A 14,720-nucleotide genomic window follows, 5' to 3' on the forward strand; every position below is an offset into this window, starting at 1 on the left:
TGTCTCCTATTAGGGGCTTTGCATACATAAACAGTGTCACGCCATAGGCAGGGGAGTGGGGGGGGTGGTGGGGGTCTGCACTCAGGACCTGGAAATGATTCGGGCGTCAGGTTCCCAACCCCAGATTGAAAATCTCTCCAATCTGGTTTGCAACCTGTCATAGCACTGAAATGGCTCCAATGGCCCCAGGTAAGATACATTGTTCCTCCTCATCCTCTCTGCAACTTTTTGACACGCTTCACCACACCATCCACCTCTAATGCCTCAATATCATTATACAGATCAGTGGCAGTCACTTTATTTGGTTCCACACTTCTCTATCCTATCATAGCCAGGAGATTGTAGCAATGACTCATCTTCTCATCCCACATTGTTACCTCTGGAGTCTTTCAAAGATTAATCCTCTCCTTTCCTTATTTAATACTTGATGGCCCTCTTACAACTCTCTCAGCAGACATGGGGTCAGTCTTTACACATTTTCTAATGGCCCCTGACTCGCCTCTTCACCACCTCTCTCGACTCCTCCACTGTCTCCGAGAACATCCAATGATGAGCCAAAAATTCCTCCAGCTAAACATTGATGAGATGAAAGGCATCGTCTTCCACAGGCTCTGTAGCTTTGCCATCAACTGAGGCACACCTTGTCAGGCTCAGGCTCAGGCTGAAACAGACTGTTCACAACCTTGGTGTCCAATTCAACTCTGAGCTGAACATTCAATCCCATATCCTATTCATCAGAAAGTCCACCTTCTTCCAGCTGCACTATGCTCCACTTTCGCACATCTGGTTAAACTTCCGTCAATGCTTATGTGACTTCTGATTTGACTTATCCAATCCTTTCTGGTGGCCTCCCATCTTTCAACATCCATGAACATTAACTCAGGCAATTCTCTGCTGCCTATATTCTATCCCACACCCAGCCACATTTTCTCATCAGCCCTCTCCTGAATGACCTGGCTCCAGGTCCTCAATGGTTCCCAATTCAAAATCTTCATCCTTGTGTCTAAGTCCCTTTAAGGCCTTAAACCTCCCTAGCTCTGAAATCTCCTAGACTCTCTATTTCCCCTTGAAGGCTGTGGCTTAGCTGCCTACGGCCCACGCTCTGGAATTCCCTCCCAAAACCTCTCTGCCTCCCCTTTGCTTTCCTCCTTTAACAGTGTCTTAAAGCGTACCTTTTCGACCATGTTTTTAATCATCCTTCTTCAGCAGCTGATCTTTGGTTTGATGTCCATTTTGACTCACCACCACCTTCTCAAGGGCAATCAAGGATGGGCAATAAATGCTGGCCTAGCCAGCGATGCCCACATCCCGTAAATGAATTTAAAAAAACTTCTCTGAAAAGCATTTTTTTTTCTATTTTAAATGCACTGCAAGTTGTAATTATTGTATATATCTCAATTTTTAATCCCAGAGTCTTTACAGGTGATGTTAGACATGATGGTTTTTCAGACACTTTAAGAAAATAGACAAAATTAAGTCATTTCAGTTTTGATAAGAAAATGAAAAGATACTGAAACAATTAGTGTTGCAATTATTCCAGTAATTTTGTGACCACAAGGCAACAAGTCCTTGACAGAAATCATTACTATAGAGTAAATTTGATGAATTTGCACTCCCAATACAGAAATCCCCCTGCCAGCGCCTATTGTAGCAATTTGGGGGGACAGAGATCATCAAACTGCATGATTTTCCAACCGCTCTGGAGAGAAAATCCTGTAGGATCTGCTAACATCTGTGTCCTGATTCCCAAAATGACAAAGGAGTGATCAGGAATTCCTAACATGTGCTCTGATAATTAAAGTCTGACTGATTCTGAATTCATGGGTATAGAATAGTCTATAAACACAGAGATACACTCCCCATCATTTCATGCTCAGCATAATTGACGCATAGCCTTTGTAGTACAGCTCGTTTTGCAACATTTCTTTGATAGTGGGCCTTCGATTAATTTCTTTCGGACATCAATTTTTGGAAGGGCAGTAGGCATCTTGCTGCATCCCTCAGCCTCAGAAACATACTCAGAAGAATCATCCGGCATCGGCTCATATGGGTTGGTATCATCATATTCTTTTCGGTGTTCACGGTCCGCCTCAGGGTGCAGCTGCCTTCTATTGACATTAATCGTCTGAACCTTCTTCCTGTTCAGCTCCTTGGAGTTGCCATTGTCGCCTGAGGCCTGGAAGAGATCTGGAACAGAGAGAAAGCTCCACTGGTGAAACACTCAGCTTACTGAGATTGATTTTATGCTCTTTACCTCTGCCCCAACTGCACACTGCAGCTCTCCATCTCAGAGGGTGGGATGTTCTGGTCCTAACCAACACTCGGCGACTGGTTAGACACAGAGCTTCAAACTTGACTTGAAACAGAAAATGCTGGCGACACTTCACAGCTCAGGCTCCACCTGTGGTGAGAGTAAACAGAATTAATGGGGGTCAGGGGTGTTGTGGGGGCAGGGGTGTGGTTAGTGGAATTTTAACTTGGAAAAGTGAATGGGTTTGCAAGCAGGGAACGGTTAAAAGTGCTGAAAGTGATGGTACATCAAGGAGCTGGCACCAACCTGCTGACTCCCAGCTTTAACCTCAGTGTTGTGTTCAATTAGTCTGTGTTTGATTATGTGAGTCTGTTTACTAATGATGCTCATTGTGCTTGATTGGTTAAGCTTGGGTGTGGGCTCAGAGATAAGTGAACGGACATCATAGAAAGAGTAGGAAGTTTCTATAAACCTAGGATAGACATTTTAAACTTTTGTATAAAACTCTGCAAATAAAGTCCCTGTGCACTTAGAAACTAATGTCATCCCTGCATTGCTCTGGGGAAAATCAAACACATAAAATACACAACACTTAGCATGATCTACTGTGCATGAGAAACGTCCAGTGGAAAGGCAGGTGGGCAATTAAAATATGCAAAGACCTCATTACCGGCTGCTTTAATTGGGATTTTTGAATTTAACTGTTTGTGTACTGGTTTCCCTGGCTTTGTAGAACTTGTCAGGGAAATCGCAGCACGAGGACAGTGGGATTTGCAATGGCTGAACAAGTGACAGGCAAAGATTCCTTTAAATGCTGAGACCGACCAGCTTCCATGACGAGGTGAAAGACTTTTGCTTACAGGATTTGTTCTGAGTGTGTGCTTTCACTGCTTTGCAGATATTTCCACTCCTTTGGAGTTTAGTGTTTTTTTATCTGCCCTTCCCAGCTTTCAACCTTCAGTCCAATATGGGAGCCACCTATGGAAATTTACCTTTTACCTCCGATGAGCAACAGGATGAGCAGTAGCAGCAATCCTTGTCTTTAACCACCTGCCACTCCACAGGAGAGGGGATGAGCACAGGTCTCCAGGTTGCAGGGGACGATATCCCCAAAACAGGATTTAAGGCAGTGGATAAGGTTCCAAGAGATGACTGCGCACCAATGCCTTAAGAGGCTGTTCATGAAGCTATTAATGTATATAATATTATTGGAAAGTGTTTTTCTTTTAAAATAGAGCTTTAGTGTGTGCGCGTGTCTTAACTGGATTAAAGCTAGCTAGTCTGGGTGCTTTGATGTGAACTAGTTTTGAGATGTAAGAGAGTAGAATGCATTTGCATTTTTTGAATAGACCATTCAAGAAGTGGGGTGAAATCTAGCACCTAGCTAGCAGAGACCAAGCAATATGTTTATATTACTAATAAAATTGGTACTATGAGAGGGGTTTTATTGTTAGAAGAGGTGGAGCTCAAAGAAGCTAGTGATACCATGAGAATTTACATTCAAGGAGCTGTGCTAGGTATAGCTTCAGCAGTTGTGTATGTGCAGGGCAGAAGCAATGTAAGATCAAAGTAGCTATAAGCCTGCAACTGTCTCCACAGGAACCAAAGTGAAAGGAACCTCATTTTGAATTTGTGAGGTGAAAATGCTTTGCCTGGTGTTTGGTTAAGTCTATGGGCTGCTGTTGCCTTAATGGAGATTAGTTTGGGAATTTATTATAAGTTATGATAATAGTAATTTGTAGCAATGTGTATGTGTTTAATGTGTTGTAACTTAATAAAATGTTTCATTTAGCTTAGTATAAAACCTCTCGAGAGCTGGTGGTCTAATTCCTGAATTTAGAGTTGCATCTCAAACATACCACTTAAAATATAGGCTATTAAAGTTGTTTAAAGTTTCCCTCTGGGATTTTTGAATAACTCGGCTTTGCCGAAAGGCTGACTCATAACAAGGCACAGACTTTTGTGTCAGACAGTCGCTGAGATTTGAAGCCTCATGGAAGATGACCTCGTGTCAAGTGGTCCAGGCGGGCATGTATTGTCAGTGGCTGTCAAAGTGACCGCCAGCCTTAATCTCTTTGCCTCTGCCTCCAATCAGGGATCTGCAGGAGATATATGTAGAACCTCACAGTCTGCTGCCCTCAAGTGCATTTTACAGTGATTGATTCCATGCTTGCCAGGGTCAGGAATTAAAGTTCATTTTGCCACCTATGAGACCAATCAGAATGTTTGACTTTGCTGCTCTGGCTTGCTTCTCATAACTCCATGGAGTCACTGACTGTACACATTTATCAGCTAAGATGCCCCCAGATCACTCAGGGTTTTCCTCAATTGAAATGTGCAGCTTGTGTGTGAACACAAAAGGGCCATCCTGTGGGTTTGTGCACGATTCCCATGGAACCGTCATGATGCTTTTGTCTTGCACCAGTTAAGCCTCCCCGAGATCTTCACACCTTGAAGCAAAGTTAGCAGATGGCTCCTTGGAGAGCATCTTGGCCTTTCAGTGCCTTACTGAATTTAAGCAATGCTAGGTTTACCTAAATCCTGTTTAAGGTGGTATTCTGAATATACAGGACAGTGATTAGGGCATTATACACTTGGTCAATTGCCTCGTCTGATGCTCCATGAAGGCACCAACTCTTTTCATGGGTATAGACATCAGCACGAAGGTCTGAGACAACATGATACTCATGTTAAAGATGGATTCTGCCAATCTCTCTTCCATCGTGTGCAGTGTGGCTGAAAAGGCTGATAGGACCTCACATAGGCTGCTCTAGAATAACCCTCTTTGTCAATAGCCAAAAGGCACAACATCTGCATCCAGCTGCTTTGAGTTTGAGGAGTCCGACACCCTTGGCCAGGGCTCGCTATTGCTGCCCTTGTCTCCATCTCCTGCTCTTCCTCATTTATGATGTTTGAGACACCATGTGAGAAAGCGACTACCTGTCTTGCCGGTCCCACTGATGTGCTTATATCTGAGGGAGTGGACGGTCTGTATTAAGTCCTGCGATAGTGCAGTCTCAGAGTGAGTGATGTCCTGTGAGGAATCATCATCCTCTGCTTGCAGGATACTTGAAGGGAATGTGGGAGATGAATGGGATGAACTAGAACTGTCAAGGTAAGAAGGTGCTAAAGTCATAATCCTGTAAGTCATCATAGATTAGTATCCATTGACATCAAATCAATATGAGTCAATTTTGTATACCATGTCATTGTGTGATATTTCATTCTGTCACAGGTAACAGAGAGAACCCCATCTCTCCATCTCCAATATCCAGCAGGCCCGGCTTATCTCCTATGTGGCTGTCAGTGTGGAGATGGTTGGAGGGCCATCTCTGGCTCTTCGCCTCTCTAGTGTTCTGTTCCCACTAGGAGGCAAAGAAAGAGAATAATGACTGACTCCTGATGTCACCCCGCCCCATTTAAATTTTCAGGAAGGCAGGGGCACAGCAAAATCAGCTGCGCACCTGCCAATCTGTCAATGGCCAGTTGGGGCCATTGACAGATCAATTAAAGTAATTAGTGGATCTGCCCGTCCAACCTTAAGGTTGGCGGGCAGGCCAGGAGCCCCGGCGGGAAGCAGAAAAAACATGAAACCTCATCCACAGGCGGGATGAGGTTTCATGTAGGGTTTTAAAAATTTTAATAAAGGTTTTTTGGAAATTATGAACATGTCCCCACTCATGTGACATTGTCACATGAGGGGACATGTCAGGGAATCTTTTTTCTATTTAATATTTTTGAAATTAGAGGTGATCTCCCTAAGACTGCACTTAGCCTCAGGGAGATGAGTGCGCTCTTTCGTGCGCATGCGTGAAAGAGTGCATTAACGATTTTAGGCATTTCCCCCCCACCCGCACAGGGAGCGCATAGTACTTCCGTGTGGACATCACGCTGGGCAGGCCTTGATTGGCCCGCCCATGTAAAATGGCGCCGTGCCTCCGATCGGGGGCGCCAATAGGAAGCGCAGCCCGCACGCGCCCGCCCATCAACTTCCCCCCCCCAACGGGGAGGGGGAAAGAATTCAGCCCTTGAGAAAAGGTGCAATGCAATTTAAAAGGTTCCCAAGCAATACCTGAAATTTTTAAATTGAAATTTGAACCTATTTAATATTGAGAATCGACTCTGCAGGCTGTGTGCGCTCTCCCTATATTAAACTTTAACCAGGTGGTGACTGATCCTCTAGCTACCTCTAGTATTACAACTCCCTCAGTCATAGAAAGGACAGAGTGATACCAGTAATTAGAGTCAATCGTTATTGAAATATAGATCAGGGTGTTACGGCCCCTCCCGCCCAGTGGGATATTACAGTCCCGCCGAACTGAATGGAGGTTTAAATGGCTCATCACATCCACCGGGGGAGACACACCGCGGCGGGGGTGTAAAATCCTGGCCATAGTTTCTAAATAAACGATACGCACATTAATATTTAAAATATTCCCACCAACAGATAAGAACGCAGACTGACTTCAGTAAAATTTACATAGGATCTGTGTTGATATTAATTTTTTTTCTTGAATTTTGAAAATAAGTGAAGCTGAGAGAAATTCCCTCCATCATTATTTCAGCATTCATAGTACAGATCCGTATTTTACATGGTTCGTGTGCAGTATGAACATCTGACTGGGAATTTCCTCCAAGTTACTCCTGTCCACCAACATAACGTCAGTGGAAGATCATTCCTGAGGTTTCCACTTCACTTATGTAAAAGTTATGAGGCATGGAATGGGAACAATTCCTCAAAAATTCCTGATACTTACTGCATTGGCCGAATCTTGTGCTGTCGCTGGTGGCGAGCTTAGAGGAGGGAAGGGCATGTACTTAGGTGGGATGGTGGCATACTGAAACCTGCCGTCTTCCTGCCTCCGCCCGAATTAAGCTCTGGATGGGAAGGCACATGGTTGACTTCTGGCTCGCCATTAAGTGCTAATTAATGACCGCTTAAGGCTCTCATCCCGTCGCCACTAGTATTAACTCAGCTGCAGGTGGGCCTGTCACCATGCATCGTGCACGACAGGTAAACCAGTGTGGGCTGCTTCTCACACTGGGGTGTGGGGTGCGGCCCCTCGATCAAAGGCACTCAGTGTCTGATCGAGAAACTGGACATCGGGAAGGTGGTAGGGTGGTGAGGGGGGAATTCCTGAGACCCAACCTCTGTCCTCGCTGCCGACTCCCCTGCAACCTTCTCCTCATGACCCCAACCCCGTGAAGCCCACCCCACATTACTTACCTGTAGCCTGGGTTGCTCCGCAATGCTGGAACTCTGGCAACTGTCATTCCAGCAGCAGCCACGGCCATGCCCATGGCACTGCAGAGCCTCTGATTGGCTGGCAGCTCTCGGTTGACAAGGCTTTCGCCCATGGGCTCTTGATTCCAGGGGAAGGCTCGCTGCTGGCCTCATCACTGCCTCATTGGCTTGTGGTTCAGCAGGCCATCCAGTAAAGGGGGAGCGTGGGTCTCTCATCGGCACTCCAGCCAACAGCCGACAGCAAGACCCCCAACGCCTCAACAAGATTCTGCCCGATGCCTCAGCAACTTATAGCAAAGGACAGGATTTTACTGATGTATACCACCCTTTCTAAAGTTGCTGAGGCCAATTGTGTCTCACTAACTACCTGAGTTGAACTAACACAGCACTGACTGAAGACTGAACCTGGAATCTTATAGCTTGTGTGACTTAATCCTAGATTTATCCACTTTCATTTCAGGAAGTTTAATATCCCATTATTTTTAAAACCTAACCCTTTATATTCTTCAGACTTCAGCTTTTTGGGCCAGCCACCACATGTATATGTGCAGAATATTCATTAGTGATAATATGAAGCTAAAATGAATTCCTGGCTCAGTGATCAATAAAACCACATCACAATGACATCTAAAACATCACTTTGTTAGAGAACAATGACTGTGGAGGGAATTTTCTCCCCCCCAATTAGGACAGGGTCAGGGGTTAAATTGTTAAAAATGTGAAACACAACCTCAACCCTGCCTGGCTGAGTTACTGGCTCTGGAAAGGTGGTTCGGTGATTTTAATATTTAAATCAGGCTGCGTTCTTGATATTTTGAGGTCCATTTGAAACTTAATGCTAACTGGCCAGGTTTCCCAGGGCTCGGGAATCCTGGCAGCTGAAGGGAGGCAGCAGCTGCCAGATCCACTAGCTTATACTTGCTGATTCTGATAGCTGTCAGGTGGGAAACAGAGTGGGATTTCAAATAAAGTCTGGGCATTAAACTGAGCAGGACCTCCGCCTTTCTGGAATCTGTGTTTCCCAGTCGCTGACACGTGCCCTTTGTTACATCCAGTAAATACCGGGCCTATTTCTCAGTCTTTGCACTAGAAGGACTGTCAATACTCACCGAAGCGATGAGGAAGGAGAGCTTCCCAGGGCCAACCTCCACAGATCTCATATATTTTTTGAACATAATTATAACCGCAGAGATGTGTGAATTTCTCATCATGGTTTATTCCTTTAACCGCTTCAGAGCCTGGAAAGGAAGACAGCATCAGTCCGATTGCCAGGTTGAACAGCAGACACTTCATTTCAGCTGACAAGTGATCAGCTTTAGCCACTCTGACTCTGTACAGGAACCTCGTGCCAATTGCGCCACTCACTCTCTAATGATTCTAATGTGCAAATTGGACCTGCCTTTATCAACTGATCTAAATGTATTTTCTTGTCTCAAACTCTTACTTGATTGGATTTCTCTATTGATTCTGTGTATTTTGCTATTTCCTCTCTGCCCCTGACTTTTATGTCGATAGGTTCCTTTTTTGTTTATAGCTGTTTTGCTCCCTTACTATGACTCCTGTTTTTCATTAACTTTTGTCCTTTATCCTAATCTCTTTTGAAATTCTTCCAACACCTCAGACCGATAATGTTCTGATCAAATATAACCACAAATCTTTCTTTGATTAGCATTTACTTTAACCAGTTGGCGTTTGTAATTGATGTCTAACAGCTCTTATGTAGACCTATAGTGGCTGAACATGCTGTTATCCTGGCATTATTGGGGACCCCTGAAATAGTATACTGTTAGTTTCTGATACTTTACACTAGTGTTTCATTAATGTATAGGATAATGTTGTCCACTAAGATATGTAGTCCAGATTCAAAAGATTTATTTCTTATAAAAATGAGTTCAAAATCTGACTGATTAATTAAATTTCAAGCACTGGTCACAGTAAGAGCATTTTGCCCCTGGATTCAAGGTTAGATGGTAGCTCCAGGAGGGAGCAGATTTAGTTTGTGTTTTACAAAAGAAAACCCATTTAGCCAACGCTGTGTTTCATAGAATCTTAAAGCTTTGCAACACTGATGGAGGGCATTTTTCCACCATTTTGATTCTTCGGAAAAGCAATCACATTTCGTTCCACATTCCCATTGTTTGTCCGTCACTCTGAGTTCCTCATCCTCGGGTACCTCTGAACATTCTTCATGTTCATCTGGTTGAAGTAGTCATTATGATCATAGGGGCTGGAAATGATCCTGACACAAAATAAACTGAAGGATTCTTGAGATTGATATGATGGTTTCTAGCTAGACACATTGCTGCTCTCCATCTCAGAAAGTGGGATGTCCTGGACCCTTCATTGTATTTGTTACTATTCAGATACAACATTTCATATGTATCATTTTACAGAGAAAGGGACATTTATGGATGACAACTATGCTAATTATTTGATCTATCTGGTTGAAGCATTGAAACATTGAAGTTAAAATGGAAACCAATGGCATGTTCTATATTGCAGAAATGGCAAAAAGAAACATTAAAATGCCAATCAATGAATCAGCATTTTAAATTCATGTCGCAATTCTGGGATGGAGCATTCATATCAGAGAGAGTTTACCTATTCATACATCTGTTGGAAGTGAACATTTTTATTCAGGTTTGCCTGTTAGCCTAATGATTTTTACAATAATCTTACAGTGTTTCTGTTTCTCTCCTCTATAGGATAAATTCTAAGTTCCTTTTTATATTCTTTCATGGGATTTGGGTGTCAATGGCAAGGGTAGACTTTGCTGCCCATCACTAATTACCCTTGAGAAGGTGGTGGTGAGCTGCCTTCTTGAACCTGCAGTCTATGTGATGTAGGTACACCTACAGTGCTGTTTGGAAGGGAGTTCCAGATTATGACCCAATGACAGTTAATCGAACAGCAATATAGCTTCAAGCCAGGATGGCGTGCCATTTGGAGTGGAACTTGAAGTTGGTGATGTTCCCATGCATCTGCTGCCCTTGTTCTTCTAGGTGGTAGGGGTCACAAGCTTGGAAGGTTCTGTTTAAGGAGCCTTAGAGGATTACTGCAGTGCATCTTGTAGATGGTACACACTGCTGCTACTGTGTGTTGGTGTTGGAGGGAGTGAAAGTTTAAGGTGGGCGGGGTGCTGATCAATTGGGCTGCTTTGTCCTGGATGGTGTCAAGCTTCTTGAGTGTTGTTGGAGCCTCACTCATCCAGCCAACTGGAGAATATTCCATCACATGTCTGACTTGTGCCTTGTAGACAGTGGACAGGTTTTGGAGAGTCAGCAGGTGAGTTACTCACCACAGAATTCTAAGTCTCTGACCTGCTCCTACGGCCACAGTATTTATATGGTTGGTCCAGTTCAGTTTCTGGTCAATGTTGATAGTGGGAGGTTCAGCAATGATAATGCCATTGAATATCAAGGCTTTGATATCCCTAGGGAGATGGTTAGATTCTCTCTCTTGTTGGAGATGGTCTTTGCCTGGCACTCGTGTGGCATGAATATTACTTGTAGCCCCAGCTGTGAGTCTCACTTGAGAGGGACTATTAGGTGGAGAATGAATTACAACATTGTACAGCAGAATTCACCAACTTGTGCTCCCATTGTGACTGCCAGCTATTGCCTCAAAACAGTTTCATATTTTCAAGATTTTTGCAATTAAAACTTATTAATTTTGTAGAGCTCATTCCCCCACTCACCACCTGTATAAACCGGTTGTTGTGGGAGAACTGTATCCCCTTTCAGACTGAATCATATATAATTAGGGCGATTACTTGCCCCCACCGCCATTCCCCCTCCCCTACACCTGATACAATGTCAACACCCCACCCCCAACATCCTCACGCTATGCAACGCCTGACTCATGTTAATTTCAAATTGAACCTTCCTACCTCTGTTTTTTTTTTACATTTAATTCTTTATTAACATTTGCATTGAACATCAGCAAAACACAGCCATTCATAAATAGCAGGATTGACCACTAATTTCGGCCATTATTTTTGTCAGGTACCAGAATTATTCCATCTCAAACATAACTTTAACAGTTGCAATTGAACCATACAAAACACATGACCACCATTCAGGAGTCTGCATAGCAGTTTACATCTTTTGCAGCACATTCGCTAGCTTTGAAAATAAAGAAACCAAATCATTTCACAATCAATTTCCTGAGGTCAGATAAGTTTTTGCAGTGCATTTCTGATCACAGCTGCCATGTCTATCCATGATACTTTCACTATTATAACATGAAAATGCACAGTGCCATGAAATGTGGGCCACGGAACAGTACCTCTCAATTTAAGGAGCTCACATCACTGGTCAGGCTCCGCCACAGCAGTGACCTTCTTTGAAGTGTGTGGAGGCTGCATTCTGAATCAAGACCACTTTTGTTAATCTAGGGTCCAGTGTTTTCAGTTTTCTGGTGGGGTCCCATTGGACTAATAGCAGGAGGCCATCAGAAGATCCCAGCATATCATATAGTTAGATATCAGACAGCATGGACACATTGTCAAAACATAAAATGCTGAGACCACTTGCATCGTTATGCCCGAGAATACCTGAGGCAGGATTTTAAACTTGCAACTTGGTCCACTGCAAGTTAAGGGTTGCCAAGCAATGCCCGGAACATTTTAGTCTGAAATTTGAACCTAATTTAATGTTGAGAATTGATGCTCCAATTAGCATGCTCTCTCCCAACATTAGACTTTAACCTGGTGGTAACGGATCCCCTAGGTACCTCTAGGATACAACTCTCAGTCGTAGGAAGCATAGATTGAAAACAACATTTAAGAAGTGATTATTTGAATTTTGAATTTCAAAAATAAGTGAACAGGAATGGAATTCCATCCATCATTCACCTTATTTAAGCAAAAAAACATGAAAGGAAACTTACAAAATCAGACTAAAATATAATTTCCGGGGGTGATGATGCACCCCAGCACCCTCAGTGTCCACTGAGTAAGGAAGGCCTCTAGTGTAACTATGGACACTTGGTGCTCCGTCTCCAGGGCCACCCAGTCGTGAACATAGCCACAATAGAGGGGCAGACAATCGGGCCAGACAACCCCCTCGACCGCCCGTTTTCTGGGCCTGTTAATGGGCACCTTGGCCAGGCCCAGGAGCAGGCTTACGAGGAGGTCCTCCTCCCACCCCACCCCTCTCCACACCGGATGACCATAGCTCAGGAATGTGCCTGCAATGTGTATGTGTAGAATATTCATGAGTGGCAATGAAACTAATGTGATCATTGCTTTCCTGGTCCACTGATCAATAAAAGCAGTGCACATTTTAACAGGGATTACAGCTAAATGTTTACGTTGTTAGATATCAGTTTATTTGGATTTAGATTTACGGATTAGTAATCCAGAGGCCCAGGCTACTGCTCTGAGGATATGGTTCAAATCCCACCACAGAACCTGATGGAATTTAAATTCAATAAATAAATCTAGAATTAAAAAGCTAGACTCAGTAATGCTAACCATGAAACGATTGTCAAATGTCATAAAAACCCATCTGGTTCACTAATGCGCTTCAGGGAAGGAAATTTGTCATCCTTACCTGGTCTGGCCTACATGCAATTCCAGATCCACAACAACATGGTTGGCTCTTAAAGGCCCCCAAAATGGCCTAACAAACCATTCAGTTGTATCTAACTGCTAAAGGGCCTAAAAAACAGAAATGAAATTGGACAGAGTACCCGGCATTGACCTGGGCACAAAAAATGACAATGGCAAACCTAGCCCTGTTGACCCTGCAAACTCCTCCTCACTAATATCTGGGGGTTTGTGCCAAGTATGGGAGAGCTGTCTCACAGACTAGCCAAGCAACAGCCTGACATAGTCATACTCATGGAATCATACCTTACAGACAATTTCCCAGATACCACCATTACCATCCCTGGGCATGTCCTGTCCCACCAGCAGGACAGACCCACCAGAGGTGATGTCACTGTGGTATACAGTCAGGAGAGAGTTGCCCTGGGAGTCCTCAAAATTGATTCTGGACCCCATGAAGTCTCACTGCAGCAGGTCAAATATTAGCAAGGAAGCCATCTGCCGTGTAGCTTCCCACACTGCCCCCCCCACCGCCCCCAGCTGATGAATCAGCACTCCCCCATGTTGAACACCAATTGGAAGAAGCACTGATGCTGACAAGGTCACAGAATGTACTCTGGGTGGGGGACTTCAATGTCCATCATCAAGAGTGGCTTTGTAGTGTAAGGAACATTTTTTTTTATTCCTGTTGGACTGTTGTAAAGAACATATCTTTTTATTTTCTGTTGGACTGTGGTAAAATTACAATGGCTGCCATTTGAGAGATATGTCCACTAGAACAGGATGAGAGATATATACAATGTTGAAGCCCTGGAACAGACTGTGCCATGAAAGACAGGATGGTGCTGGAAAGGAGTCCTCAACCAAGGGAGCTGCCTGACAACAGCATTTTAGTTGGCTCCTGACCAGGCAACCAGGGTTTTGTGTGGTAGCAATGCAGCAGAAAGCTCCTGGCCTGCAAAGAGAAAACATCTTTTCCTCATATCTCTATACCCTGCTCTTTATCTCTCTCTTTCTCTGAGGAAACACCTGTAAAAAGGAAAAGAGGAAAACCACTGTTTTGAAAAGCAAGTTCTCAACCAGTGAACTAAATACTGAAAGTGCTGAAATCCCACCTTGTGTCATCAACAAGAACCTGAAAGGATTTTGGCAGACACTGATCAAAATCAACCCCATTGAATCCTGTACTCTGGCTTGGTGCTATTGAACTGTTTTATCCCACCCTTAAAATCCATGTTTTGTGTGTCTTATGTGCCTTGTGGGTGTGTGTGTCTAGGGATTTAAGAAGGGGGTAGAGTTTAAATTATAGTGTTAGAAGTTAGAAGTTCACATTTCTTTCTTTTGACACTAGCTAAAGGCAATTCGTTCAATAAACAGTTATTTACTTATTAAGTTTACAAACCTGGTACTCATTTTCTCATATAAATTAAACAGTTAGGTAGAATTGGGGAAATCTGGTGGCTTGATCAAACTTTTCACATTTGTCATGGCTCGGGGAGCAGTGGGACTTGATATTACAGCGCATTATCCCCAGTGAGTCATGATAAAGTTTGGGGGCTCGGGTCTGGGATGTTTTGAAATGAAAGACAATGATGAATTGGACGTAGATTTAATAAGTAATAAAAGCTAAAAGGAAACACCAGGTTTGTACTGTCAAAAATAAGGTGGCATTG

At 43.7% G+C, this 14,720-nt stretch overlaps 1 protein-coding gene across 1 annotated transcript; it reads right to left on the reverse strand.

Annotated features, from left to right (window-relative positions):
- Positions 1 to 1,392: 1,392 nt before the first annotated feature.
- On the reverse strand, positions 1,393 to 8,991 carry LOC144690736 (uncharacterized). The gene is made up of 2 exons (XM_078558524.1): positions 8,606 to 8,991; positions 1,393 to 2,187 (listed from the first exon to the last, which is right to left on the reverse strand). Exons 1-2 carry the CDS (start codon positions 8,787 to 8,789, stop codon positions 1,874 to 1,876), a joined length of 498 nt encoding a protein of 165 aa, XP_078414650.1. The 5' UTR covers positions 8,790 to 8,991; the 3' UTR covers positions 1,393 to 1,873.
- Positions 8,992 to 14,720: the final 5,729 nt, after the last annotated feature.

This window comes from Cetorhinus maximus, chromosome 2 (genome assembly GCF_964194155.1).
Source record: "Cetorhinus maximus chromosome 2, sCetMax3.hap1.1, whole genome shotgun sequence".
NCBI classification, from domain to species: domain Eukaryota; kingdom Metazoa; phylum Chordata; class Chondrichthyes; order Lamniformes; family Cetorhinidae; genus Cetorhinus; species Cetorhinus maximus.